This window comes from Primulina eburnea, unplaced genomic scaffold (genome assembly GCF_022965805.1).
Source record: "Primulina eburnea isolate SZY01 unplaced genomic scaffold, ASM2296580v1 ctg502_ERROPOS157194, whole genome shotgun sequence".
In the NCBI taxonomy this organism is placed as follows: domain Eukaryota; kingdom Viridiplantae; phylum Streptophyta; class Magnoliopsida; order Lamiales; family Gesneriaceae; genus Primulina; species Primulina eburnea.
Genome location: NW_027331305.1, coordinates 100,856 through 126,184, shown reverse-complemented (window position 1 = coordinate 126,184; position 25,329 = coordinate 100,856). Strand labels below are relative to the sequence as shown.

Genomic DNA, 25,329 nt, shown 5'->3' with positions numbered 1-25,329 from the left:
GGCTTTTTTTATTTTTTTAATGCTTTTTAATTAATATAAATATGTATTAAATATTTTAATAATAATATTATATAATTGATGAGTAAAATTAAATTGTGTTGATATAAAATATAATTCATAATAAAAATTAAAGCACAAAAAAATTAATTATAATTATATTAGAAAAATTATAAAAATATTTCTAGTTTTTTATTTTATTTTTGACATTTTTAACTCTCGATTTGCGATTGTGGCATCTCCAGCACGTGCTTGGAAGAAACATCATTTACATGATATAATGACAGCGTGCATTATAATGCACAAAATGATTATCGAAGATGAAAGTGACCTTAGCGCACCCATTGAAGATATGAGAGAAACACCAACTCTAGATGTAGAAATGGTTGTCGATGAGAATATAAGATTTCAAGAATTTCTCGCTCGATATAAAAGGATAAAAGACAAAGATGCTCACTATGCACTACGAAATGCTTTAATTGATCATTTATGGGAGGAATATAGTTGTTCAGATTTTTGAATTTGGATTCATATTAAGTTCTAAAAATAAATTATCTGTATTAAAATTATGTCAATTTTAATAATGAAGCATTTGTACTAATTCATATTATAAATATTAGAGTTAATATATATAAGAATCAAATAAATAAATTTAACTATTAATAAAAATAAAATTATAATTATAATACTAATGTTAACATTAATTATAATTATATTGTTAAATTTATAAATAAATTGTAAACAAAAAAAATATTCTAGGAATATGCTTTTTAGTGTAAGATTTGAAGTAAATGGGTTGGAGATTAATGTTATATTTGGTGCAGAAACTGCACTATTTTGGTTCAGAAACTGCACCAAAATAGATTTATGGGTTGGAGGTGGCCTTAGTATGCTCTTATCGGTTTATATTAGATCATCAAGGATCATTTTGTGGTATACCAACAACTCAAGCCGGCCGTCAAGACTAACTGCTGGGTTTTTGTAGTATTTTATGGTAAACGAGAATTCTTAAACATCCAGATTTGTAAAATGATCACTAACAGTTTCAGCTTAAGAAGTAATCGTCCTAACTGAAGTTGATTGTTACAAGAAGATGTAAAACCAAAGTATTTTATTGAAAACATTCCTAAGTGGAAGAAAGGGTGATATATAGGTTTTATTTCTGAACATTCATAAAAATACTTGTGTTATTTCATTATATATTTTACATTCTTGCAAATCAAATTTCAAGTCATTTCTTATTAAACTGTCAATTATATAATATAGTTCATCATTAGTCAAGCCGAACATTTTCACATTCATTTATTTTTCAGTTGTCCATCAAAACTAGTTGTTCAAGAATATTTTTAACAGCCTAAAATTTTAAAGAACAATTCAAAATTTAGAAAATTATAAAGAATTTATTCACACCATCAAAAATCTAATCCAATTCCAACACTGTACATTATGGAAATTTTGGGATAGTGTGCATATTGATTATTCCGTCATTTATATTTTTAGGCCTTGTGATGTTTATAAGATATAATTTTTTTAATACATCACTATTAATTATTAAAATGAAATAAATTTATATAAAAAAATTTGTAAAGATATAAAACAAATAAATCAAATCTCAGGTGAGAAAATTATAAATGGATATCTAGAAGTATTTTTGAGAAAATTTGATTGATATTTACAAGATACTCACATGGGTTTTTCTTTATTTCTTTGAAATTCTTAAAAATAGTTACACACACACATATACATTTATTAATTTTAAAATTTTAAGCTTTTATATAATTTTTTGGTCAAAGATATTATTGAATATTATTGTCATAACAAATTCTTTTCTTTTAAAATACCAAAATATTTATGTTTCCAAAAACTATTGAAGAAGTCAATTTTTAGAAAACTGATAATAAAAAAATGTTTTGAGCCCCAAATTTTCTTCTTCTCCTTTTAATTATTAATAAAAATAATAATGTAAATTTTAATATTTAATTAAATTGATTGTCTTTGGATTATGATTACATTATATTTATAGTTTTATAACAATTGAATTTATATGTTATGATATTATTTTTTTGAGCTTACATAACTAGTAACTTATGGCCTAATGCATGAATGTATAATAAATACTATCTAACGACGCACATACGATTCATGTGTAAAACAAAAACTATTAAATATATTAATCGTGATCATGATCATTAATAGATCTAGTTTATTCATAAAATTTTGTTATAATTTTATTTAAATTAAATATGTAGTTTGTCGAGATAATACTTGAATTTTTAAAATGTAAGATATTGCAGTTATGAATAAATTATGTGAAAAAAATTACTTATCTAAATGAATAGAATATTTTTGTAAACATTCCTTGGTGTCACAAAATTGGACTACTAATAGTTTCGACCTTTACATGAAGTATAGATGATGCATATAAGAAATATTTAAAAACGATAAAATAGATAAATTAATAGCATCATTTAAAAAAATTATGAAAAGTTGGTTTTAGTTATTTTATATAAGATTGATTAAAATGAGATAACCAAAATAATCATTTTATTTTGTTTGATTTCTATTTTTGAGTTATTAAATAAATTTTTTGGCTTTCGGTTAAACTGTAATTTTGATAGTGTTATTATATTGTTGTTAATTTTATTATTTATTTCAATTCTAAATTTTTTAAAATTATTATTATTAATTTATTTCATATGATTTACTCAAGGATGATAGCGAGAATTAATAAAAAATATTATCATAAATTAAAATTTATTGATTTATATTCAATTAATAATTTTAAGAACATAGAATAAAATTATTTCAATTATAAGAACATAAGTAATCAGAATTCAAATCCTTATGTCTTAGAAAATTAAAATTATAATGCACTATCCATACAATTATTGATATTCAATTTCAATGCAATTCTTTATTATTTATTACACAAATTTTTTATTCATTATAAAAATATCTTCTTATTTTTTTAATTGCAAGAACCGTTTATTATAGATAGTAATGTTTTAATATAAAGAGTAAGTTATTTATGTCTTATAATATAATTTATAAATAAATATAATAATTTTACGAAAATGAATTGTTTCGGTTTGTCAGATCTTATCGGATTTTATTTCCAAAAATACTCTCACAACGGTCAAATGGCCAAAGCCACACGGTAACACTTCAAAACCCATTGATCCATTATCCCTCTCCGCTCCTCTCCCCCAAATTCGCGCTGATTTCTCCGGCGTTCAAGAATCGAGTGCTTGAAAATGTGAGAAGACCCATTTGACGCTTCCCCCAAATTCTGCCCAATTTTCAAACCTAACGTTCTTATCGATTATTCGTCTCCACTCCTCTCTTCCTACTTCTCGCATCGAGTTGGACAGATTTCTTGGCATTCAAGAATCAACGATTCTTGATTAGGTTCGCGTCTTCTCTTCCTATCACAATAAATTTCGAAGCAATATATTAAACTTCAGTGTTCGAATATTATTCTGTTCGTCGTGTTGCACCAGTGAATTGCTTTCTTGAAGATGTTTTGACCCTGTTATGTTGATGTTGCTTGTTTATGTTGATTTTTTTTATTATTTAATGATCTTCGCTGGAAAAATTTTGATGATTGATATATTTTTTCATTTTTCTTCAGAAAATTTGTAAAACATAATTAAAATTGAATATTCTGTAAGTGGAATGTTGTTGTTGTCAACTTGCGTGGCTAATCTTCTGGTTTTCAATTTTGAAGTTAACTGTTAAAATCATGTTTCTTGAGAGGTCTGGTGCTGGTCTTGATGAGGCGTTACCTGCTAAGGTATAAAAATTTCATGTATCATTAAATTTATGTAGTGCAAGAAATTATTACAGTTTGCAATAGTTATTCATGATTTATAGAAAATCGAAATCATAAATTGAAAATCCCTGTGATATTTATAAAGTATGAAAAGTTTCATTTATCATCAAATTTATATTCTAGTTTACTAGAAAATATTTCAGTTTGCTATTGCTATTGATGATTAATATAAAAAAATATATCATAAATTGATTTGGTTTTTTTTTTAATGTATTCTTGAGAAGTTTTCACATGTAATTAAAACTATATGTGCTGTGTGATCTTGAGAACTACATATGCTATTTTTTTTTAAAAATCAACAATACACTGTAAAAAATTACTCATTCTTACTTTTATATATGTTCTAATATTCTTATTAAATTTCTAAATATTCAATCAATACATATAACCTATTTAACTATGGGTTGATGCTTATATATAATTATTTCAATTGAAAAAATTTATTCTTGGAACAGGTTTTTTGAATTGGATATTGTTCCGTTTGCCAAAATTGAAAGGTAAACAAACTAACAAAAACTTATGTGAGACTTATCGGTTAATTTTGTGAGACTGCTATTTTATTTTGGTTATCCATAGAAAATATTATTTTTTGTTTCAAAAATATTATTTTTTATTGTAAATATGAGTAAAGTGGACTCGCCTCACGAATAAAGATTCTTTTTAAAGTATTCACATCCATGCACAAGTGATGAACAGAATATATTAAAGATTGTCCTTTCTCCAAATTATCTATATCAACAGTTAGAATAGGCATCCTGACAATGAAAGAACGTCAACTTACCAAATAATTGGTTGACAAGGCCAGAATTCATGATGAAAGAAATTGGTGGTGAAAGAACATTAGATAATTAAACATCCTAAAACCAAGTCACCTAAACTTTGACGTGAGAAATTGATTTTTGCAAAATATTTCTTCTAACAGTTTTCATCCCAACGGATTTTTTTATGTTAGAAGAATTATTTTGTTTCGCAAGATTCTCAACAAATTAATAATTTTAATATGTAACTTGTTATAAAAAATCATATTAATATAGTTTAAATTTTTTTGGAGCTCATCTTTATTATTAATTTTTACTTTTAGTATTTGTTTTGACGTCTCTCAGAAGGACCAAGAACGAGTGGATGTTTATGGGTGCAATTACTCTCTCACATTTTAAGCTAAGATAAGTGATTTTCCTCTTCCTTATTTTTATCGTTTCAAATTTGGTGGTGAAAGAACATTAGATAATTAAACATCCTGAAAACCAAGTCACCTAAACTTTGACGTGAGAAATTGATTTTTGCAAAATATTTCTTCTAACAGTTTTCATCCCAACGGATTTTTTTATGTTAGAGGAATTATTTTGTTTCGCAAGATTCTCAACAAATTAATAATTTTAATATGTAACTTGTTATAAAAAATCATATTAAAATAGTTTAAATTTTTTTGGAGCTCATCTTTATTATTAATTTTTACTTTTAGTATTTGTTTTGACGTCTCTCAGAAGGACCAAGAACGAGTGGATGTTTATGGGTGCAATTACTCTCTCACATTTTAAGCTAAGATAAGTGATTTTCCTCTTCCTTATTTTTATCGTTTCAAATTTGGTGGTGAAAGAACATTAGATAATTAAACATCCTAAAAACCAAGTCACCTAAACTTTGACGTGAGAAATTGATTTTTGCAAAATATTTCTTCTAACAGTTTTCATCCCAACGGATTTTTTTATGTTAGAGGAATTATTTTGTTTCGCAAGATTCTCAGCAAATTAATAATTTTAATATGTAACTTGTTATAAAAAATCATATTAAAATAGTTTAAATTTTTTTGGAGCTCATCTTTATTATTAATTTTAACATTTAGTATTTGTTTTGACGTCTCTCAGAAGGACCAAGAACGAGTGGATGTTTATGGGTGCAATTACTCTCTCACATTTTAAGCTAAGATAAGTGATTTTCCTCTTCCTTATTTTTATCGTTTCAAATTTGGTGGTGAAAGAACATTAGATAATTAAACATCCTAAAAACCAAGTCACCTAAACTTTGACGTGAGAAATTGATTTTTGCAAAATATTTCTTCTAACAGTTTTCATCCCAACGGATTTTTTTATGTTAGAGGAATTATTTTGTTTCGCAAGATTCTCAACAAATTAATAATTTTAATATGTAACTTGTTATAAAAAATCATATTAATATAGTTTAAATTTTTTTGGAGCTCATCTTTATTATTAATTTTTACTTTTAGTATTTGTTTTGACGTCTCTCAGAAGGACCAAGAACGAGTGGATGTTTATGGGTGCAATTACTCTCTCACATTTTAAGCTAAGATAAGTGATTTTCCTCTTCCTTATTTTTATTTGGTGGTGAAAGAACATTAGATAATTAAACATCCTAAAAACCAAGTCACCTAAACTTTGACGTGAGAAATTGATTTTTGCAAAATATTTCTTCTAACAGTTTTCATCCCAACGGATTTTTTTATGTTAGAGGAATTATTTTGTTTCGCAAGATTCTCAACAAATTAATAATTTTAATATGTAACTTGTTATAAAAAATCATATTAAAATAGTTTAAATTTTTTTGGAGCTCATCTTTATTATTAATTTTTACTTTTAGTATTTGTTTTGACGTCTCTCAGAAGGACCAAGAACGAGTGGATGTTTATGGGTGCAATTACTCTCTCACATTTTAAGCTAAGATAAGTGATTTTCCTCTTCCTTATTTTTATAGTTTCAAATTTGGTGGTGAAAGAACATTAGATAATTAAACATCCTAAAAACCAAGTCACCTAAACTTTGACGTGAGAAATTGATTTTTGCAAAATATTTCTTCTAACAGTTTTCATCCCAACGGATTTTTTTATGTTAGAGGAATTATTTTGTTTCGCAAGATTCTCAAAAAATTAATAATTTTAATATGTAACTTGTTATAAAAAATCATATTAAAATAGTTTAAATTTGTTTGGAGCTCATCTTTATTATTAATTTTTACTTTTAGTATTTGTTTTGACGTCTCTCAGAAGGACCAAGAACGAGTGGGGATGTTTATGGGTGCAATTACTCTCTCACATTTCAAGCTAAGATAAGTGATTTTCCTCTTCCTTATTTTTATCGTTTCAAATTTGGTGGTGAAAGAACATTAGATAATTAAACATCCTAAAAACCAAGTCACCTAAACTTTGACGTGAGAAATTGATTTTTGCAAAATATTTCTTCTAACAGTTTTCATCCCAACGGATTTTTTTATGTGAGAGGAATTATTTTGTTTCGCAAGATTCTCAACAAATTAATAATTTTAATATGTAACTTGTTATAAAAAATCATATTAAAATAGTTTAAATTTTTTTGGAGCTCATCTTTATTATTAATTTTTACTTTTAGTATTTGTTTTGACGTCTCTCAGAAGGACCAAGAACGAGTGGATGTTTATGGGTGCAATTACTCTCTCACATTTTAAGCTAAGATAAGTGATTTTCCTCTTCCTTATTTTTATCGTTTCAAATTTGGTGGTGAAAGAGCATTAGATAATTAAACATCCTAAAAACCAAGTCACCTAAACTTTGACGTGAGAAATTGATTTTTGCAAAATATTTCTTCTAACAGGTTTCATCCCAACGGATTTTTTTATGTTAGAGGAATTATTTTGTTTCGCAAGATTCTCAACAAATTAATAATTTTAATATGTAACTTGTTATAAAAAATCATATTAAAATAGTTTAAATTTTTTTGGAGCTCATCTTTATTATTAATTTTACTTTTAGTATTTGTTTTGACGTCTCTCAGAAGGACCAAGAACGAGTGGATGTTTATGGGTGCAATTACTCTCTCACATTTTAAGCTAAGATAAGTGATTTTCCTCTTCCTTATTTTTATCGTTTCAAATTTGGTGGTGAAAGAACATTAGATAATTAAACATCCTAAAAACCAAGTCACCTAAACTTTGACGTGAGAAATTGATTTTTGCAAAATATTTCTTCTAACAGTTTTCATCCCAACGGATTTTTTTTGTTAGAGGAATTATTTTGTTTCGCAAGATTCTCCACAAATTAATAATTTTAATATGTAACTTGTTATAAAAAATCATATTAAAATAGTTTAAATTTTTTTGGAGCTCATCTTTATTATTAATTTTACTTTTAGTATTTGTTTTGACGTCTCTCAGAAGGACCAAGAACGAGTGGATGTTTATGGGTGCAATTACTCTCTCACATTTTAAGCTAAGATAAGTGATTTTCCTCTTCCTTATTTTTATCGTTTCAAATTTGGTGGTGAAAGAACATTAGATAATTAAATATCCTAAAAACCAAGTCACCTAAACTTTGACGTGAGAAATTGATTTTTGCAAAATATTTCTTCTAACAGTTTTCATCCCAACGGATTTTTTTATGTTAGAGGAATTATTTTGTTTCGCAAGATTCTCAACAAATTAATAATTTTAATATGTAACTTGTTATAAAAAATCATATTAAAATAGTTTAAATTTTTTTGGAGCTCATCTTTATTATTAATTTTTACTTTTAGTATTTGTTTTGACGTCTCTCCGAAGGACCAAGAACGAGTGGATGTTTATGGGTGCAATTACTCTCTCACATTTTAAGCTAAGATAAGTGATTTTCCTCTTCCTTATTTTTATCGTTTCAAATTTGGTGGTGAAAGAACATTAGATAATTAAACATCCTAAAAACCAAGTCACCTAAACTTTGACGTGAGAAATTGATTTTTGCAAAATATTTCTTCTAAAAGTTTTCATCCCAACGGATTTTTTATGTTAGAGGAATTATTTTGTTTCGCAAGATTCTCAACAAATTAATAATTTTAATATGTAACTTGTTATAAAAAATCATATTAAAATAGTTTAAATTTTTTTGGAGCTCATCTTTATTATTAATTTTAACTTTTAGTATTTGTTTTGACGTCTCTCAGAAGGACCAAGAACGAGTGGATGTTTATGGGTGCAATTACTCTCTCACATTTTAAGCTAAGATAAGTGATTTTCCTCTTCCTTATTTTTATCGTTTCAAATTTGGTGGTGAAAGAACATTAGATAATTAAACATCCTAAAAACCAAGTCACCTAAACTTTGACGTGAGAAATTGATTTTTGCAAAATATTTCTTCTAACAGTTTTCATCCCAACGGATTTTTTTATGTTAGAGGAATTATTTTGTTTCGCAAGATTCTCAACAAATTAATAATTTTAATATGTAACTTGTTATAAAAAATCATATTAAAATAGTTTAAATTTTTTTGGAGCTCATCTTTATTATTAATTTTTACTTTTAGTATTTGTTTTGACGTCTCTCAGAAGGACCAAGAACGAGTGGATGTTTATGGGTGCAATTACTCTCTCACATTTTAAGCTAAGATAAGTGATTTTCCTCTTCCTTATTTTTATCGTTTCAAATTTGGTGGTGAAAGAACATTAGATAATTAAACATCCTAAAAACCAAGTCACCTAAACTTTGACGTGAGAAATTGATTTTTGCAAAATATTTCTTCTAACAGGTTTCATCCCAACGGATTTTTTTATGTTAGAGGAATTATTTTGTTTCGCAAGATTCTCAACAAATTAATAATTTTAATATGTAACTTGTTATAAAAAATCATATTAAAATAGTTTAAATTTTTTTGGAGCTCATCTTTATTATTAATTTTTACTTTTAGTATTTGTTTTGACGTCTCTCAGAAGGACCGAGAACGAGTGGATGTTTATGGGTGCAATTACTCTCTCACATTTTAAGCTAAGATAAGTGATTTTCCTCTTCCTTATTTTTATCGTTTCAAATTTGGTGGTGAAAGAACATTAGATAATTAAACATCCTAAAAACCAAGTCACCTAAACTTTGACGTGAGAAATTGATTTTTGCAAAATATTTCTTCTAACAGTTTTCATCCCAACGGATTTTTTTATGTTAGAGGAATTATTTTGTTTCGCAAGATTCTCCACAAATTAATAATTTTAATATGTAACTTGTTATAAAAAATCATATTAAAATAGTTTAAATTTTTTTGGAGCTCATCTTTATTATTAATTTTACTTTTAGTATTTGTTTTGACGTCTCTCAGAAGGACCAAGAACGAGTGGATGTTTATGGGTGCAATTACTCTCTCACATTTTAAGCTAAGATAAGTGATTTTCCTCTTCCTTATTTTTATCGTTTCAAATTTGGTGGTGAAAGAACATTAGATAATTAAACATCCTAAAAACCAAGTCACCTAAACTTTGACGTGAGAAATTGATTTTTGCAAAATATTTCTTCTAACAGTTTTCATCCCAACGGATTTTTTTATGTTAGAGGAATTATTTTGTTTCGCAAGATTCTCAACAAATTAATAATTTTAATATGTAACTTGTTATAAAATATCATATTAAAATAGTTTAAATTTTTTTGGAGCTCATCTTTATTATTAATTTTTACTTTTAGTATTTGTTTTGACGTCTCTCAGAAGGACCAAGAACGAGTGGATGTTTATGGGTGCAATTACTCTCTCACATTTTAAGCTAAGATAAGTGATTTTCCTCTTCCTTATTTTTATCGTTTCAAATTTGGTGGTGAAAGAACATTAGATAATTAAACATCCTAAAAACCAAGTCACCTAAACTTTGACGTGAGAAATTGATTTTTGCAAAATATTTCTTCTAACAGTTTTCATCCCAACGGATTTTTTTATGTTAGAGGAATTATTTTGTTTCGCAAGATTCTCAACAAATTAATAATTTTAATATGTAACTTGTTATAAAAAATCATATTAATATAGTTTAAATTTTTTTGGAGCTCATCTTTATTATTAATTTTTACTTTTAGTATTTGTTTTGACGTCTCTCAGAAGGACCAAGAACGAGTGGATGTTTATGGGTGCAATTACTCTCTCACATTTTAAGCTAAGATAAGTGATTTTCCTCTTCCTTATTTTTATTTGGTGGTGAAAGAACATTAGATAATTAAACATCCTAAAAACCAAGTCACCTAAACTTTGACGTGAGAAATTGATTTTTGCAAAATATTTCTTCTAACAGTTTTCATCCCAACGGATTTTTTTATGTTAGAGGAATTATTTTGTTTCGCAAGATTCTCAACAAATTAATAATTTTAATATGTAACTTGTTATAAAAAATCATATTAAAATAGTTTAAATTTTTTTGGAGCTCATCTTTATTATTAATTTTTACTTTTAGTATTTGTTTTGACGTCTCTCAGAAGGACCAAGAACGAGTGGATGTTTATGGGTGCAATTACTCTCTCACATTTTAAGCTAAGATAAGTGATTTTCCTCTTCCTTATTTTTATAGTTTCAAATTTGGTGGTGAAAGAACATTAGATAATTAAACATCCTAAAAACCAAGTCACCTAAACTTTGACGTGAGAAATTGATTTTTGCAAAATATTTCTTCTAACAGTTTTCATCCCAACGGATTTTTTTATGTTAGAGGAATTATTTTGTTTCGCAAGATTCTCAACAAATTAATAATTTTAATATGTAACTTGTTATAAAAAATCATATTAAAATAGTTTAAATTTGTTTGGAGCTCATCTTTATTATTAATTTTTACTTTTAGTATTTGTTTTGACGTCTCTCAGAAGGACCAAGAACGAGTGGGGATGTTTATGGGTGCAATTACTCTCTCACATTTCAAGCTAAGATAAGTGATTTTCCTCTTCCTTATTTTTATCGTTTCAAATTTGGTGGTGAAAGAACATTAGATAATTAAACATCCTAAAAACCAAGTCACCTAAACTTTGACGTGAGAAATTGATTTTTGCAAAATATTTCTTCTAACAGTTTTCATCCCAACGGATTTTTTTATGTGAGTGGAATTATTTTGTTTCGCAAGATTCTCAACAAATTAATAATTTTAATATGTAACTTGTTATAAAAAATCATATTAAAATAGTTTAAATTTTTTTGGAGCTCATCTTTATTATTAATTTTTACTTTTAGTATTTGTTTTGACGTCTCTCAGAAGGACCAAGAACGAGTGGATGTTTATGGGTGCAATTACTCTCTCACATTTTAAGCTAAGATAAGTGATTTTCCTCTTCCTTATTTTTATCGTTTCAAATTTGGTGGTGAAAGAGCATTAGATAATTAAACATCCTAAAAACCAAGTCACCTAAACTTTGACGTGAGAAATTGATTTTTGCAAAATATTTCTTCTAACAGGTTTCATCCCAATGGATTTTTTTATGTTAGAGGAATTATTTTGTTTCGCAAGATTCTCAACAAATTAATAATTTTAATATGTAACTTGTTATAAAAAATCATATTAAAATAGTTTAAATTTTTTTGGAGCTCATCTTTATTATTAATTTTACTTTTAGTATTTGTTTTGACGTCTCTCAGAAGGACCAAGAACGAGTGGATGTTTATGGGTGCAATTACTCTCTCACATTTTAAGCTAAGATAAGTGATTTTCCTCTTCCTTATTTTTATCGTTTCAAATTTGGTGGTGAAAGAACATTAGATAATTAAACATCCTAAAAACCAAGTCACCTAAACTTTGACGTGAGAAATTGATTTTTGCAAAATATTTCTTCTAACAGTTTTCATCCCAACGGATTTTTTTTGTTAGAGGAATTATTTATTTTCGCAAGATTCTCCACAAATTAATAATTTTAATATGTAACTTGTTATAAAAAATCATATTAAAATAGTTTAAATTTTTTTGGAGCTCATCTTTATTATTAATTTTACTTTTAGTATTTGTTTTGACGTCTCTCAGAAGGACCAAGAACGAGTGGATGTTTATGGGTGCAATTACTCTCTCACATTTTAAGCTAAGATAAGTGATTTTCCTCTTCCTTATTTTTATCGTTTCAAATTTGGTGGTGAAAGAACATTAGATAATTAAATATCCTAAAAACCAAGTCACCTAAACTTTGACGTGAGAAATTGATTTTTGCAAAATATTTCTTCTAACAGTTTTCATCCCAACGGATTTTTTTATGTTAGAGGAATTATTTTGTTTCGCAAGATTCTCAACAAATTAATAATTTTAATATGTAACTTGTTATAAAAAATCATATTAAAATAGTTTAAATTTTTTTGGAGCTCATCTTTATTATTAATTTTTACTTTTAGTATTTGTTTTGACGTCTCTCAGAAGGACCAAGAACGAGTGGATGTTTATGGGTGCAATTAATCTCTCACATTTTAAGCTAAGATAAGTGATTTTCCTCTTCCTTATTTTTATCGTTTCAAATTTGGTGGTGAAAGAACATTAGATAATTAAACATCCTAAAAACCAAGTCACCTAAACTTTGACGTGAGAAATTGATTTTTGCAAAATATTTCTTCTAACAGTTTTCATCCCAACGGATTTTTTTATGTTAGAGGAATTATTTTGTTTCGCAAGATTCTCAACAAATTAATAATTTTAATATGTAACTTGTTATAAAAAATCATATTAAAATAGTTTAAATTTTTTTGGAGCTCATCTTTATTATTAATTTTAACTTTTAGTATTTGTTTTGACGTCTCTCAGAAGGACCCAGAACGAGTGGATGTTTATGGGTGCAATTACTCTCTCACATTTTAAGCTAAGATAAGTGATTTTCCTCTTCCTTATTTTTATCGTTTCAAATTTGGTGGTGAAAGAACATTAGATAATTAAACATCCTAAAAACCAAGTCACCTAAACTTTGACGTGAGAAATTGATTTTTGCAAAATATTTCTTCTAACAGTTTTCATCCCAACGGATTTTTTTATGTTAGAGGAATTATTTTGTTTCGCAAGATTCTCAACAAATTAATAATTTTAATATGTAACTTGTTATAAAAAATCATATTAAAATAGTTTAAATTTTTTTGGAGCTCATCTTTATTATTAATTTTTACTTTTAGTATTTGTTTTGACGTCTCTCAGAAGGACCAAGAACGAGTGGATGTTTATGGGTGCAATTACTCTCTCACATTTTAAGCTAAGATAAGTGATTTTCCTCTTCCTTATTTTTATCGTTTCAAATTTGGTGGTGAAAGAACATTAGATAATTAAACATCCTAAAAACCAAGTCACCTAAACTTTGACGTGAGAAATTGATTTTTGCAAAATATTTCTTCTAACAGGTTTCATCCCAACGGATTTTTTTATGTTAGAGGAATTATTTTGTTTCGCAAGATTCTCAACAAATTAATAATTTTAATATGTAACTTGTTATAAAAAATCATATTAAAATAGTTTAAATTTTTTTGGAGCTCATCTTTATTATTAATTTTTACTTTTAATATTTGTTTTGACGTCTCTCAGAAGGACCGAGAACGAGTGGATGTTTATGGGTGCAATTACTCTCTCACATTTTAAGCTAAGATAAGTGATTTTCCTCTTCCTTATTTTTATCGTTTCAAATTTGGTGGTGAAAGAACATTAGATAATTAAACATCCTAAAAACCAAGTCACCTAAACTTTGACGTGAGAAATTGATTTTTGCAAAATATTTCTTCTAACAGTTTTCATCCCAACGGATTTTTTTATGTTAGAGGAATTATTTTGTTTCGCAAGATTCTCCACAAATTAATAATTTTAATTTGTAACTTGTTATAAAAAATCATATTAAAATAGTTTAAATTTTTTTGGAGCTCATCTTTATTATTAATTTTACTTTTAGTATTTGTTTTGACGTCTCTCAGAAGGACCAAGAACGAGTGGATGTTTATGGGTGCAATTACTCTCTCACATTTTAAGCTAAGATAAGTGATTTTCCTCTTCCTTATTTTTATCGTTTCAAATTTGGTGGTGAAAGAACATTAGATAATTAAACATCCTAAAAACCAAGTCACCTAAACTTTGACGTGAGAAATTGATTTTTGCAAAATATTTCTTCTAACAGTTTTCATCCCAACGGATTTTTTTATGTTAGAGGAATTATTTTGTTTCGCAAGATTCTCAACAAATTAATAATTTTAATATGTAACTCGTTATAAAATATCATATTAAAATAGTTTAAATTTTTTTGGAGCTCATCTTTATTATTAATTTTACTTTTAGTATTTGTTTTGACGTCTCTCAGAAGGACCAAGAACGAGTGGATGTTTATGGGTGCAATTACTCTCTCACATTTTAAGCTAAGATAAGTGATTTTCCTCTTCCTTATTTTTATCGTTTCAAATTTGGTGGTGAAAGAACATTAGATAATTAAACATCCTAAAAACCAAGTCACCTAAACTTTGACGTGAGAAATTGATTTTTGCAAAATATTTCTTCTAACAGTTTTCATCCCAACGGATTTTTTTATGTTAGAGGAATTATTTTGTTTCGCAAGATTCTCAACAAATTAATAATTTTAATATGTAACTTGTTATAAAAAATCATATTAAAATAGTTTAAATTTTTTTGGAGCTCATCTTTATTATTAATTTTTACTTTTAGTATTTGTTTTGACGTCTCTCAGAAGGACCGAGAACGAGTGGATGTTTATGGGTGCAATTACTCTCTCACATTTTAAGCTAAGATAAGTGATTTTCCTCTTCCTTATTTTTATCGTTTCAAATTTGGTGGTGAAAGAACATTAGATAATTAAACATCCTAAAAACCAAGTCACCTAAACTTTGACGTGAGAAATTGATTTTTGCAAAATATTTCTTCTAACAGTTTTCATCCCAACGGATTTTTTTATGTTAGAGGAATTATTTTGTTTCGCAAGATTCTCAACAAATTAATAATTTTAATATGTAACTTGTTATAAAAAATCATATTAAAATAGTTTAAATTTTTTTGGAGCTCATCTTTATTATTAATTTTTACTTTTAGTATTTGTTTTGACGTCTCTCAGAAGGACCAAGAACGAGTGGATGTTTATGGGTGCAATTACTCTCTCACATTTTAAGCTAAGATAAGTGATTTCCTCTTCCTTATTTTTATCGTTTCAAATTTGGTGGTGAAAGAACATTACATAATTAAACATCCTAAAAACCAAGTCACCTAAACTTTGACGTGAGAAATTGATTTTTGCAAAATATTTCTTCTAACAGTTTTCATCCCAACGGATTTTTTTATGTTAGAGGAATTATTTTGTTTCGCAAGATTCTCAACAAATTAATAATTTTAACATGTAACTTGTTATAAAAAATCATATTAAAATAGTTTAAATTTTTTTGGAGCTCATCTTTATTATTAATTTTACTTTTAGTATTTGTTTTGACGTCTCTCAGAAGGACCAAGAACGAGTGGATGTTTATGGGTGCAATTACTCTCTCACATTTTAAGCTGAGATAAGTGATTTTCCTCTTCCTTATTTTTATCGTTTCAAATTTGGTGGTGAAAGAACATTAGATAATTAAACATCCTAAAAACCAAGTCACCTAAACTTTGACGTGAGAAATTGATTTTTGCAAAATATTTCTTCTAACAGTTTTCATCCCAACGGATTTTTTTATGTTAGAGGAATTATTTTGTTTGAGGAACAAAAAATTGACCTTTTGGTCATGTATAAAGTTCAGTTTTTGCAAATTTTTTGTATGAATCTGTTGCAACTTCTGAACTTTTATCGCCACTGAAACCTTCTATTCAAACAGGAACTTATGGCCTAGTTGATTATACTAATTATTTGGACGCGAAATATGCTGTAAGTAAATGGTAGACATTTTTTGTAGTGTTTTTTCTTCGTCCTCTTGGCAAGATTTGAAGTTCAGTTGATTATCACCTATCTTTATGGTTATTGTGTTATTTACTTGTGTAACATTTCAGGATCATATGAGAAAGAAAAGCAGGGAATGTCTGTCTTGTTGAATTTTATCTCGACTCTAAAAGTGTTACATATTCTTCTTTTAATTTTATATATAGTTGTTTGCCCATGTTCGTTTTTTATATATTATTAAGTCCCGTACATTTGTTTTTATCATTAAGTTTTTCCTTCTCAATCCTATGATTTTGAAGTTTAATGAACAAAAAATTGACATTTTGGTCATGAATGACAGTGTCAACTTTTGCACATCTGTTGTCTGAATAGGAGCAACTCCTGAACTTTTTCCACACTGAAACCTTCTATTAAAACAAGAACTTGTGGCCTGGTTATCATACTAATTGTGAGGACTTGAGTCATATGCTATAAGTAAATGGTATTCATTTGATGTAGATTTACTTTTGCTTTTTGTGTACAGTCTTCAAGTAATTGTCGTGGAGGTTATCGTGGGTGCAATGAGGGAGGAATTTGAAGGTCATTTGATTATCACCTGGATTTGTAAGCTGTAAGTTTTGGTTTTTGTAGCTCCTGTGTTATTTACTTGTGTAACATTTCAGGATCATATGAATAAAGTTAGGGATTTTTGTTTTTGCTGAAGTATATCACGATGGTGAAGTTTTGCATTTTCAGCTTTGTAATTTGATGTATGGCTCTCTGCTTTTGTGTTTCTTATTGATCATTACAAGCCATACTTCCTTTTTAGCATTAATTTTTTTCCTTCTTCGATCTTTGATATAGAGGTTTGAGGAACAAAAAATTGACCTTTTGGTCATGGATGAAGTTCAATGTTTGCAAATTTGTTGTCTGAATCAGTAGCAACTTCTGAACTTTTTTTCGGCCTTGAAACTTTCTATTGAAATAGGAACGTATGGCCTAGTTGATTATACTAATTATATGGACTTGAAATATGCTGTAACTAAATTGTAGACATTTGTTGTAGTGTTTCTTCTTCGTCCTGTTTGCAAGATTTGAAGGTCAGTTGATTATCACCTATCTTTTTAGTTATTGTGTTATTTACTTGTCTAATATTTCAGGATCATATGAGAAAGAAAAGCAGGGAATGTCTCTGCTGCTGAATTTTATCTCGACTCTGAATGTTTTACATTTTCTTCTTTTAATTTTATATCTAGTTGTTTGCTCATGTTCGTTTTTTATATATCAAGTCCCGTACATTTCTTTTTATCATTAAATTTTTCTTCTCCAATATATGATTTTGAAGTTGAACGAACAAAAAATTGACATTTTGGTCTTGAACGACAGTCAACTTTTGCACATTTGTTGTTTGAATAGGAGCAACTCCTGAACTTTTTCCACACTGAAACCTTCTATTAAAACAAGAACTTGTGGCCTGGTTATCATACTAATTGTGAGGACTTGAGTCATATGCTATAAGTAAATGGTATTCATTTGATGTAGATTTACTTATGCTTTTTGTGTACAGTCTTCAAGTAATTGTCGTGGAGGTTATCGTGGGTGCAATGAGGGAGGAATTTGAAGGTCATTTGATTATCATCTGGATTTGTAAGCTGTAAGTTTTGGTTTTTGTAGCTCCTGTGTTATTTACTTGTGTAACATTTCAGGATCATATGAATAAAGTTAGGGATTTTTGTTTTTGCTGAAGTTTATCACGATGGTGAAGTTTTGCATTTTCAGCTTTGTAATTTGATGTATGGCTCTCTGCTTTTGTGTTTCTTATTGATCATTACAAGCCATACTTCCTTTTTAGCATTAATTTTTTTCCTTCTTCAATCTTTGATATGGAGGTTTGAGGAACAAAAAATTGACCTTTTGGTCATGGATGAAGTTCAATGTTTGCAAATTTGTTGTCTGAATCAGTAGCAACTTCTGAACTTTTTTTCGGCCTTGAAACTTTCTATTGAAATAGGAACGTATGGCCTAGTTGATTATACTAATTATATGGACTTGAAATATGCTGTAACTAAATTGTAGACATTTGTTGTAGTGTTTCTTCTTCGTCCTGTTTGCAAAATTTGAAGGTCAGTTGATTATCACCTATCTTTTTAGTTATTGTGTTATTTACTTGTCTAATATTTCAGGATCATATGAGAAAGAAAAGCAGGGAATGTCTCTGCTGCTGAATTTTATCTCGACTCTGAATGTTTTACATTTTCTTCTTTTAATTTTATATCTAGTTGTTTGCTCATGTTCGTTTTTTATATATCATTAAGTCCCGTACATTTCTTTTTATCATTAAATTTTTCTTCTCCAATATATGATTTTGAAGTTGAACGAACAAAAAATTGACATTTTGGTCTTGAATGACAGTCAACTTTTGCACATTTGTTGTTTGAATAGGAGCAACTCCTGAACTTTCTCCACACTGAAACCTTCTATTAAAACAAAAACTTGTGGCCTGGTTATCATACTAATTGTGAGGACTTGAGTCATATGCTCTAAGTAAATGGTATTCATTTGATTTAGATTTACTTAAACTTTTGGTGTATCGTCTTCAAGTAATCGTCGTGGTGGTTATCGTGGGTGCAATTGGGGAAGAATTTGAAGGTCAGTTGATTATCACCTGACTTTGTAAGCTGTAAGTTTTGTTTTTTGTAGCTCCTGTGTTATTTACTTGTGTAACATTTCAGGATCATGTGATTATAGTTGGGGATTTTTCGTTTTGCTGAAGTTTATCACGATGGCGAAGTTTTGCATTTTCAGCTTTGTAATTTGATGTATGCCTCTTTGCTTTTGTGTTTCTTATTGATCATTACAAGCCATACACTTCCTTTTCAGCATTAATTTTTTTCCTTCTTCAATCTTTGAAATGGAGGTTTGAGGAACAAAAAATTTACCTTTTGGTCATGGATGAAGTTCAATGCTTGCAAATTTGTTGTCTGAATCAGTAGCAACTTCTGAACTTTGTTTCAACACTGAAACTTTTTATTCAAACAAGAACTTATGGCCTAATTGATTATACTAATTATATGGACTTGAAATATGTTGGAAGCAAATGGTAGACATTTGTTGTAGTGTTTTTTCTTCGTCCTCTTGGCAAGATTTGAAGGTCAGTTGATTATCACCTATCTTTTCAGCATTTTCTTCTTTTAATTTTATATAAAGTTGTTTGCTCATGTTCTTTTTTATATACATTTGTTTTTATCATTAATTTTTTCCTTCTCAAATATATGATTTTGAAGTAATGAACAAAAAATTGACCATTTTAGTCATGAATGACGGTCAACTTTTCACATTTGTTGTCTGAATAGGAGCAACTCCTGAACTTTTTCCACACTGAAACCTTCTATTAAAACAAGAACTTGTGGCCTGGTTATCATACTAATTGTGAGGGCTTGAGTCATATGCTACCGTCTTCAAGTATCGTCGTGGTGGTTATCGTGGGTGCAATTGGGGAGGAATTTGAAGGTCAGTTGATTATCACCTGACTTTGTAAGCTGTAAGTTTTGTTTTTTGTAGCTCCTGTGTTATTTACTTGTGTAACATTTCAGGATCATGTGATTATAGTTGGGGATTTTTCGTTTTGCTGAAGTTTATCACGATGGCGAAGTTTTGCATTTTCAGCTTTGTAATTTGATGTATGGCTCTTTGCTTTTGTGTTTCTTATTGATCATTACAAGCCATACACTTCCTTTTTAGCATTAATTTTTTTCCTTCTTCAATCTTTGAAATGGAGGTTTGAGGAACAAAAAATTTACCTTTTGGTCATGGATGAGCTTCATTGTTTGCAAATTTGTTGTCTGAATCAGTAGCAACTTCTGAACTTTGTTTCGACACTAAAACTTTTTATTCAAACAAGAACTTATGGCCTAGTTGATTATACTATTTATATGGACTTGAAATATGTTGGAAGCAAATGGTAGACATTTGTTGTAGTGTTTTTTCTTCGTCCTCTTGGCAAGATTTGAAGGTCAGTTGATTATCACCTATCTTTTCAGCATTTTCTTCTTTTAATTTTATATACAGTTGTTTGCTCATGTTCGTTTTTTATATACATTTGTTTTTATCATTAATTTTTTCCTTCTCAAATATATGATCTTGAAGTAATGAACAAAAAATTGACATTTTGGTCATGAATGACGGTCAACTTTTCACATTTGTTGTCTGAATAGGAGCAACTCCTGAACTTTTTCCACACTGAAACCTTCTATTAAAACAAGAACTTGTGGCCTGGTTATCATACTAATTGTGAGGGCTTGAGTCATATGCTACCGTCTTCAAGTATCGTCGTGGTGGTTATCGTGGGTGCAATTGGGGAGGAATTTGAAGGTCAGTTGATTATCACCTGACTTTGTAAGCTGTAAGTTTTGTTTTTTGTAGCTCCTGTGTTATTTACTTGTGTAACATTTCAGGATCATGTGATTATAGTTGGGGATTTTTCGTTTTGCTGAAGTTTATCACGATGGCGAAGTTTTGCATTTTCAGCTTTGTAATTTGATGTATGGCTCTTTGCTTTTGTGTTTCTTATTGATCATTACAAGCCATACACTTCCTTTTTAGCATTAATTTTTTTCCTTCTTCAATCTTTGAAATGGAGGTTTGAGGAACAAAAAATTTACCTTTTGGTCATGGATGAGCTTCATTGTTTGCAAATTTGTTGTCTGAATCAGTAGCAACTTCTGAACTTTGTTTCGACACTAAAACTTTTTATTCAAACAAGAACTTATGGCCTAGTTGATTATACTATTTATATGGACTTGAAATATGTTGGAAGCAAATGGTAGACATTTGTTGTAGTGTTTTTTCTTCGTCCTCTTGGCAAGATTTGAAGGTCAGTTGATTATCACCTATCTTTTCAGCATTTTCTTCTTTTAATTTTATATACAGTTGTTTGCTCATGTTCGTTTTTTATATACATTTGTTTTTATCATTAATTTTTTCCTTCTCAAATATATGATTTTGAAGTAATGAACAAAAAATTGACATTTTGGTCATGAATGACGGTCAACTTTTCACATTTGTTGTCTGAATAGGAGCAACTCCTGAACTTTTTCCACACTGAAACCTTCTATTAAAACAAGAACTTGTGGCCTGGTTATCATACTAATTGTGAGGGCTTGAGTCATATGCTACAAGTAAATGGTATTCATTTGATATAGATTTACTTATGCTTTTGGTGTACCGTCTTGAAGTATCGTCGTGGTGGTTATCGTGGGTGCAATGGGGGAGGAATTTGAAGGTCAGTTGATTATCACCTGGCTTTGTAAGCTGTAAGTTTTGGTCTTTGTAGCTCATGTGTTATTTACTTGTGTAACATTTCAGGATCATATAAATAAAGCTAGGGATGTCTGTTTTGCTGAAGTTTTTCAAGATGGTAAAGTTTTGCATTTTCGGCTTTGTAATTTGATGTATGGCTCTTTGTTTTTGTGTTTTTTACTGATCATTATAAGCCATATACTTCCTTTTTAGCATTACTTTTTTCGTTCTTCGATTTTTGATATGGAGGTTTGAGGAACAAGAAATGGACCTTTTGGTCATGAATGAAGTTCAATGTTTGCAAATATGTTGTCTGAATTAGTAGCAACTTCTGAACTTTTTTTCGGCACTGAAACTTTCTATTCAAACATGAACTTTATGGCCTAGTTGATTATACTAATTATATGGACTTGAAATATGCTGTAACTAAATGGTAGACATTTGTTGTAGTGTTTCTTCTTCGTCCTTTTGGCAAGATTTGAAGGTCAGTTGATTATCATCTATCTTTTTAGTTATTGTGTTATTTACTTGTGTAACATTTCAGGATCATATGAGAAAAAAAAGCTGAGAATGTTTGTTCTACTGAATTTTATCTCGACTCTGAAGGTGTCACATTTACTTCTTTTATTTTTCTATATAGTTGTTTGCTCATGTTCGTTTTATATATATCATTAAGTTCCGTACATTTGTTTTTATCATTAATTTTTTCTTCTCAAATTTATGATTTTGAAGTTCAATGAACAAAAAATTGACATTTTGGTCATGAATGACAGTGTCAAGTTTTGCACATTTGTTGTCTGAATAGGAGCAACTCCTGAACTTTCTCCACATTGAAACCTTCTATTAAAACAAGAAGTTGTGGCCTGAATATCATACTAATTGTGAGTACTTGGGTCGTATACTATAAGTAAATTTTATTCATTTGATGTATTTTTACTTGTGCTTTTGGTGTACCGTCTTCAAGTAATCGTCGTAGTGGTTATCGTGTGTGCAATGGGGTAGAATTTGAAGATCATTTGATTATCACCTGGCTTTGTAAGCTGTAAGTTTTGGTCTTTGTAGCTCCTGTGTTATTTACTTGTGTAACATTTCAGGATCATATGAATAGAGCTAGGGATGTCTGTTCTGCTGAATTTTATCTCGACTCTGAAGGTGTTACATTTTCTTCTTTTAATTTTATATATAGTTGTTTGCTCATGTTCGTTTGTTATAAATCATTACGTCCCATACATTTGTTATTATCATTAATTTTTTTCTTCTCAAATATATGATTTTTGAAGTTTAATGAACAAAAAATTGACATTTTTTGTTCATGACATTTATCTCGACTCTGAAGGTGTCACATTTACTTCTTTTAATTTTCTATATAGTTGTTTGCTCATGTTCGTTTTTTATATATCATTAAGTTCCGTACATTTGTTTTTATCATTAATTTTTTCTTCTCAAATTTATGATTTTGAAGTTCAATGAACAAAAAATTGACATTTTGGTCATGAATGACAGTGTCAAGTTTTGCACATTTGTTGTCTGAATAGGAGCAACTCCTGAACTTTCTCCACATTGAAACCTTCTATTAAAACAAGAAGTTGTGGCCTGAATATCATACTAATTGTGAGTACTTGGGTCGTATACTATAAGTAAATTTTATTCATTTGATGTATATTTACTTGTGCTTTTTGTGTACCGTCTTCAAGTAATCGTCGTAGTGGTTATCGTGTGTGCAATGGGGTAGAATTTGAAGATCATTTGATTATCACCTGGCTTTGTAAGCTGTAAGTTTTGGTCTTTGTAGCTCCTGTGTTATTTACTTGTGTAACATTTCAGGATCATATGAATAGAGCTAGGGATGTCTGTTCTGCTGACTTTTATCTCGACTCTGAAGGTGTTACATTTTCTTCTTTTAATTTTATATATAGTTGTTTGCTCATGTTCGTTTGTTATAAATCATTACGTCCCGTACATTTGTTATTATCATTAATTTTTTTCTTCTCAAATATATGATTTTTGAAGTTTAATGAACAAAAAATAGCAACTCCTGAACTTTTTCCACACTGAAACCTTCTATTAAAACAAGAACTTGTGGCCTGGTTATCATACTAATTGTTAGGACTTGAGTCATATGCTATAAGTAAATGGTATTCATTTGATGTAGATTTACTTATGCTTTTGGTGTACTGTCTTCAAGTAATCTTCGTGGTGGTTATCGTGGGTGCAATGTGGGAGGAATATGAAGGTTAGTTGATTATCACCTGGATTTGTAAGCTGTAGGTTTTGGTCTTTGTAGCTCCTATGTGATTTACTTGTGTAACATTTCAGGATCATATGAATAAAGCTAGGGATGTCTGTTTTGCTGAAGTTTATCACGATGGAGAAGTTTTGCATTTTCAGCTTTGTAATTTGATGTATGGCTCTTTGTTTTTGTGTTTTTTATTGATAATAACAAGCCATACACTTCCTTTTAGCATTAATATTTTCCTTCTTCAGCCTTTTATATGGAGGTTTGAGGAACAAAAAATTGAGCATTTGATCATGGATGAAGTTCAATATTTGCAAATTTGTTGTCTGAATCAATAGCAACTTCTGAACTTTTTTCCGGCACTGAAACTTTCTATTGAAACATGAACTTATGGCCTATTTGATTATACTAATTATTTGGACTCGAAATATGCTGTAAGTAAATGGTAGACATTTGTTGTAGTGTTTTTTCTTCGTCCTCTTGGCAAGATTTGAAGTTCAGTTGATTATCACCTATTTTTATAGTTATTGAGTTATTTACTTGTGTAACATTTCAGGATCATATGAGAAAGAAAATTAGGTAATGTCTCTCTTGCTGAATTTTATCTCGACTCTGAAGGTGTTACATTTTCTTCTTTTAATTTTATATATTGTTGTTTGCTCATGTTCGTTTTTTATATATCATCAAGTCCCGTACATTTGTTTTTATCATTAATTTTTTCCTTCTCAAATATACGATTTTGAAGTTTAATGAACAAAAAATTGACATTTTGGTCATGAATGACAGTCAATATTTGCACATTTGTTGTTTGAATAGAAGCAACTCCTGAACTTTTTCCACACTGAAACCTTCTATTAAAACAAAAACTTGTGGCCTGGTTATCATACTAATTGTGAGGACTTGAGTCATATGCTCTAAGTAAATGGTATTCATTTGATTTAGATTTACTTATGCTTTTGGTATATCGTCTTCAAGTAATCGTCGTCGTGGTTATCGTGGGTGCAATTGGGGAGGAATTTGAAGGTCGGTTGATTTTCACTTGGCTTAGTAAGCTGTCAGTTTTGTTTTTTGTAGCTCCTGTGTTATTTACTTGTGTAACATTTCAGGATCATACGAATAAAGTTAGGAATTTTTGTTTTTGGTGAAGTTTATCACGATGGCGAAGTTTTGCATTTTCAGCTTTGTAATTTGATTTATGGCTCTTTGCTTTTGTGTTTCTTATTGATCATTACAAGCCATACACTTCCTTTTTAGCATTAATTTTTATCCTTCTTCGATCTTTGATACGTAGGTTTGAGGAACAAAAAATTGACCTTTTGGTCATGGATGAAGTTCAATGTTTGCAAATTTGTTGTCTGAATCAGTTGCAACTTCTGAACTTTTTTTCAACACTGAAACTTTTTATTCATACAAGAACTTATGGCCTAGTTGATTATAC

General features: G+C 28.7%; 1 protein-coding gene across 1 annotated transcript in view; it reads left to right on the top strand.

Annotated features, from left to right (window-relative positions):
• Positions 1–25,329, top strand: part of LOC140821270 (uncharacterized) — a 56,964-nt gene that overhangs the window by 28,497 nt on the left and 3,138 nt on the right. The window contains exons 3-4 of the mRNA XM_073181705.1: positions 16,902–16,988; positions 17,925–18,011. Coding sequence (XP_073037806.1) covers positions 16,902–16,988; positions 17,925–18,011 — 174 coding nt within the window. The remainder of the gene's footprint in view (positions 1–16,901; positions 16,989–17,924; positions 18,012–25,329) is intronic.